The 5,984-nt window shown below is 43.1% G+C and overlaps 1 protein-coding gene across 1 annotated transcript; it reads left to right on the plus strand.

The window, feature by feature from the left end:
- Positions 1–713: 713 nt before the first annotated feature.
- LOC147960542 (uncharacterized) lies at positions 714–3,286 on the plus strand. The gene is made up of 6 exons (XM_087536575.1): positions 714–1,335; positions 1,442–1,670; positions 2,204–2,288; positions 2,407–2,639; positions 2,744–2,800; positions 2,897–3,286. Exons 2-6 carry the CDS (start codon positions 1,575–1,577, stop codon positions 3,023–3,025), a joined length of 600 nt encoding a protein of 199 aa, XP_087392701.1. The 5' UTR covers positions 714–1,335; positions 1,442–1,574; the 3' UTR covers positions 3,026–3,286.
- Positions 3,287–5,984: the final 2,698 nt, after the last annotated feature.

Here is a 5,984-nt window from a genome sequence, read left to right on the forward strand (position 1 = left end):
CGCTAACGGTCGGTCATTAAGTAGCTTTTATGGTCATCATAGCACTTTATTAGGGCGTTACCAGTAACGCCCAACCTTAATGTACTTAAAACCCTACATAACTGAGGGCCGGAGGGGTTTGGCGAACTCTATATAAGCCACCCCCCTCCTCAGTGTAAAGGGTTCGCACCCCTGTAATTCATACACACATAATCCAGTCGACCGCCTCCGGGCTCTGAGACGTAAGGCTATTACTTCCTCCGAGAAGGGCCTGAACTCGTAAACCTCGTGTGCTTACAACTACTCTATAGCTAAGATTTTGCCTCTCCATACATACCCCCGTACATTACTGTCAGACTTAGAACCACGACAAGACCTACACGGGTTGGTTCAATGGGGAGGAACTTCCCGGAAGTTTCGGCTTCATATGCATGCGTAGAGATGAACGAAGTCACATTGATGGTCATGTTTCCATGCCCACAAACTCAAAGCTATGGAAAGAAAGATGATCTATCGTACGTACAATTCTTGTGGTCAATTAATCTACGGAAAGAAAGCTGATCTACACACTGCCAGATTTTAGTTTGCTATAAACAAAGACTTTGTGGGTCCTCTGGTCGCCTGGGAACGACACGCGCTGTGTCTCGGTGGGTCCCTCTTTGACTCCAACGGAGAATGTAGTACCGGCAGAGAGAACAGAGGACCATCACTCGAGAGCTAGCTACCTAGCAACTCCACTGTTCTCGCGCTTCTTCCTCCTCCTCCGCTCCGCGTCTGGCTCCGCTGCCTCGACGACGACAGGCCCGCCGGACGGTCCTCCGCCGCGTCCCCCGAGCCCTGCCGCCGAGTCACGTCACGCGCGCCGCGCCCCTCTCCATTGCCCGGCTAATCCTGTCCTCATTAGTTTGAGAACTCCATAGGCTGGCTGGGACTTGGGAGTGCACGGGAGGGGCCCTGACTGTGGTGTGGTCATCTCATTCTCATCTGCTACTGCACATTGCTAGCACCATGCTCAGTTGTTCACCATCATCTGGTGGCCTGGCATCAGGCCGCTCATGGTTAGTCCTTTGGTTGTAGACTTGTAGTACCGGCACAGAACAGAGAACCTTTACCCAGCTTGCCGGCCACTCCATCCATCTCAAAATAAGTGTCTTAACTTTATACTAATTTTAGTATAAAGTCGCAGTGCTAAAGTTGAGACACTTATCTTCGGACAGAGGGAATACTAGTTCTCACTCTTCTTCCTCCTCTTCCCCGCGTCCGGCGCCCCTGCTACTCCATCCAGTGTTCTCCGCCGCATCCCCCACCCCGGTCGGCGAATCACCATCACGCGCGCCGCGCCTCTCCATTGGCCGGGTAATCCTGTCCTCATTAGTTCGACAACTCCATAGGCTGGCTGGGACTTGGGAATGCGCGGGAGAGGTCCTGACTTTGGTTGTTGTCATGTCATCTGCTCCTGCAGGTTGCTAGCACCATGTTCAGTTGTGCGCCATCATCTGGTGGTCTGGCATCAGGCGGCCCCTCTTGATTAGTCCTGCGTCCTGAGCCAGTTCCGTTGTCCTGCAACTTCGGCTGCAGCGGCAGCTGCTCGCTGAATGGAGGACGCGGAAGAAGTGCAGATTTGGGCGCCGATTCTTGCTGGCCCGCTCGATTGGCCTCCATCTTCAGTTACCATCCCTCTTCCAAGCCAGGTACATTTCGTTTCTTGCTCAGCTAGCTCTCTTCTCACATGTTTTATTTATGCTAGACACGCGCCATAGTACATGCAGACCAAACGTTGATTTTGGAGGTTACAAGTGCACTACGTAATACTCCCTACGTCCCAAAAAGCTTGTCCTAGATTTGTCTAGATACGGATGTATCTAGCTAGACACGTTTTAAAAGTTTTTTGGGACAGAGGTAATATATTTGTCCATTCGCCCTAAAAAAATTGCAGTATACTTATGCTAGACAGAGGAAGAGTAGTGAAAAGTGCAGTAACTACACCAATCGTCTGCCGAGGCCACAAAGGAATACAAACACAACTCCACTCGAACTATGAAAACAAAACAGGTGTAGCAGGGGGCTTGCCTATTGCTCTTGCTCAAAAGGAACTCTGTCCCCGCAAAAAAAAGGAACTCTGCCGGGCACCAAACTCCTAGACAGTAGACACAATCCAACCATCTGCACCGTCACCGGTAAAAATCAAAATCAAGGTAGTTATACTTATATCTATTCATGACAGGTGGAAGAATATTGCAGTTATGTGTATGGCGTCGATGGCATGGGAATCAGCAAATTTGCACCAGAGCCCAAAGATGATTTGGGAGGTACCATGTCAATTATGCTATCCTGTCTAGTATTTCCAGTTACACATGCATGTGAGCAGATTCAGTTTTTGTGTATTCGCAAGCTCATCAAGCTAATGTATGCATATTTGGTGTTTAGACCTCATAGTAAAGCAAAATTGGTGGCGTCGCCTTCGAGGTCCTCGCAAGAGGAGGATATTTCCTTGGGGAAGCGGGGGCATGAATTTTCACCGTCGAAAGAACAATGAGCATTGGACACATGAAGAAGTGAAGAAGCTGGTTAAGGGTGTCAAGACATATGGTGCCGGGCGATGGACTATGGTGAAGAATCGTTACTTCTCATCATCGATTCGAGACCCAGCACATCTCAAGGTATGGGCAAACATTGAAGTTGTTTTTATTAGGTTGGGGGAGAATATCAAAGTTGACTAAAAAAATATATTGATTCAGATAGCATGTTGTTTTTCATGTTTTAGGACAAATGGAGGAATCTTCTGAGAGCTTGTGGGGTCCCGTGCAGCTCTCAAAGGAAGGTCAGTTCATTATGTTATGTGTTCTTATCTGTACAGTTACTCCATGAGAAATCCCAAGTATATTGGATTATCATACATATGTTTAATTTGATGCAGGAAAAGGCACAAAAGACTATGTTCCGGCCCTTAGATACAGAGTTGATCCAACAGATCCAAGGGTTGGCCATCGATTCAGCCTCCACATCAAAAATGAAGAAACACCGTGGGAAAGGAACAACTAGCTGAGAATGACAACAAAATGATGGTTGCGGCCTTATAAGCTTACTTAGGTTAGCAACATCTAAATGTGTTACTTCTGTTGAAACTTGAAATCGGGAAATATGTGCATACATTATGTAAGAAAAGCCAGTGAAACCGGCCGGCTTTTGTGCATGTATATATACCGTAGCTAAAAATTGTGCACTGTATAAATTCTGTGTGGTCGGTGCTCTAGCAGATTCCAAACTTCTTGTTTCGTTCTTAGTTTTCCTTCTTGATGTAAAGGTTCCACGGTCACCTTGTATAAATGCTTTCTTACTAAGAAATTAGCAATTACCATCTGTCCTGTTATATGCCAGAAAACACCATGCACCTGTTATCATACAAAACATCTCTCGATAGTGGGTATCAATCACACTAATACCCATTGGTCTTAAGATAATAAAATAATTTCGAAATAAAAGGTATTGCTGAAAAATTAAGGTTTTTGTGGTATCTTCGTCAATGTGTGGTCTTTGCAACGGAAAATTGCGCTCGACGCAACTAGTCTGGAAGTAAGAAGTGTTGTTTTCATGACAATGAGACAATCAAATATAATTTTCTGCCAATGCAAGCTCGCACGGGTTGCATAGGCAGTCATCCAGTCATCTAGATTGCATGTAACGTTTATCTGCCTAGTAGTGTTGCCAACATGTTTGGTAATTGGCTACATGAAAGCACATTGATAATGGTGGAAGCAGCAACCTTGATTTGGTCATTGTGACACCCATAATTTTTAATGTGAAAAACTACTCTCTGTTGCAGGTTATCTTCTAGTGTATGCAGTACTTTGTTTGTGGTCTACATTTCAGCGACAAGAATATCGACAACTGCTTACAGTGGTGTGTACACGGTTGCTACATGCGGTTAAGGATGTTTTAATCATCTTGGGTGGCGGCATAATGATATGAAAATGGTCATGGCTGATTACAAATTTGTACTCTATGAAAATGTTAGTTGGAAGATTTATTGGACCCTTGGACTGCTCTTAACCAAATATTTGAAGTTAGAAAAGGTGAAAACTGAACTTATGTGTTCCACAAACACCTTGGACCGCTCTTTGGTACTGCCCTCTTTTCTTTTGTGTAATGGTTAGCTAGAGTCTAGGATGACTCTTTGAAGAGAGGGGTGACGAATCTATTGTAAGCCCACCATTAGTATGTAACTGGGTCTGACCCATTCTTCTTTCTTAGTTGCAAGTATACCTTTCACGTGTAATTGGCCTTGGCCCATTTATTCGTCTCAGTTGTAAGTGCACTCTGGACATGTAGCTGGAGGTCCGACCCTTTTTTTGTCCTAGTTGCAAATCCACCCCTGACATGCAATACACAGTACAAAGGCGGTTTACAAGGAGCAGTTGCCAAATTAAGCAACCAACATAAACAGGGATTATCCCCTAATTAATCTAATTAATTTATTCCTAATAATGATGATGGCATACATGTGTGGCGATGCGCGGGCATACCCACCTGCCGAATAAAAAAACAAATAAGCATGAGGAGGTGGGCTTGTTTCAGGGTGACATGGCGCTGTCACATCCATATGAAAGACATATCCATGATAAATTATGTGTAAATAGCATGGTAATATGCATATCGTGGACCCAATAACTCACTCATAAACACCATGGTAATATTTTTGACCAGAAAAAAGAAGTTAAAAACGTAACACGTAACTTATGTGTAAATAGCATGGTAATATATGCATCGCAAGCATGATAACTTACGCACAAAACACCATGGTAACTTTGACCTTAGGAATAAAAGTTGTTGAAAACATACCTAGGTATCTTGTGTGTAAACAACATGGTAATATACACATCGTAGGCATGGTAACTTTTGACCTCCAAAAAATCATTAGAACATATCAACATGGGATCTACTTACAAAGATCATTGCGGCGGATTTTTTATATGAAAACTGATTTTGAATCTCGGACCAACTATTTGAGCTTGAAAACATTTTGAATTTTGAAATAGGAAGAATCTAGGATGGCATCCTTTTTTTCATCTAGTGCATACATGCATGCGCATGTGCAGAAGGATGAGGGAACCATGCATTTTTATGTTGCTGGTAACTTCAGTGAAAATACCACGATAACTTACATACCATAGGCGCGGTAACTTATGTAGGCCAGGCATGGAAACTTTTGACCCCCAAAAAAGTCGTCACCAACATGAGATATAGTTTCGAAGATCTCGTCGCGAAGAATCTTTTATATGCAAACATATTTGCATCCGGTCCAATGGTTTGAGCTATAAAATATTTTAAAATTTTAAAATAGAAGAATTTAGGATGACATCAACTTTTTCCTCTAGTGCATGTATGCATCAAATTGGATTGCTGCAGGAGTAGAGGAGGTCATCCTAATGTATGCATGCATGTAGTTAGGCTGGTCGTAATGGGAGTATCATAAGTAGTATTATACACGCCACCTAACCAATTTTGATGAGGTGGCATATAATTAAATGAAAAAAGAGAGATTTGAGTATCATATCATGATACCGTATCATATTAAATAATGTGCTACTTTGTGTCATGCATGGCAATAAATGTAGTCCTATATGATACCAACATATGATACCATGCATTACGGATGATACTCCCCATTACAACCAGCCTTAGAGGGAAAGAGAGAGCTATTTGATGGTTAAGCTTAACGACCACACAATTGTCAGTTAGTGCGGTCCTATAATAATAATTTAACATTTTTGACACACTAAAGCCAACAAAGTGGAATAGGTGGTTGGGGGGCAGGGGCAATAGCCCCCTTATAATTATATGGAACATGGCAAATTTTCTTCCTTTTTTTCAACATGGCCAAAAAAAATTTAACGGGACCATAGCAAACTTAGTGTATGTATCATAGCAAATGAAGTTCATGGATCATGGCATTTATTATGGTCCACGGATAATGATATATAGAACATTTTCCAACAAAGTTGGCA

Source organism: Triticum urartu, chromosome 7A, assembly GCF_056163025.1.
Source record: "Triticum urartu cultivar PI428250 chromosome 7A, HENAU_Tu73, whole genome shotgun sequence".
NCBI lineage: Eukaryota > Viridiplantae > Streptophyta > Magnoliopsida > Poales > Poaceae > Triticum > Triticum urartu.

Bases quoted from the DNA above. Each gene is read 5' to 3' on its own strand.
- LOC147960542 (XM_087536575.1), top strand. From the start codon at position 1,575: ATGGAGGACGCGGAAGAAGTGCAGATTTGGGCGCCGATTCTTGCTGGC. The intron at 1,671-2,203 runs GTACATTTCGTT...TATTCATGACAG, and splicing joins CCATCCCTCTTCCAAGCCAG to GTGGAAGAATATTGCAGTTA. The intron at 2,640-2,743 runs GTATGGGCAAAC...TTCATGTTTTAG, and splicing joins GAGACCCAGCACATCTCAAG to GACAAATGGAGGAATCTTCT.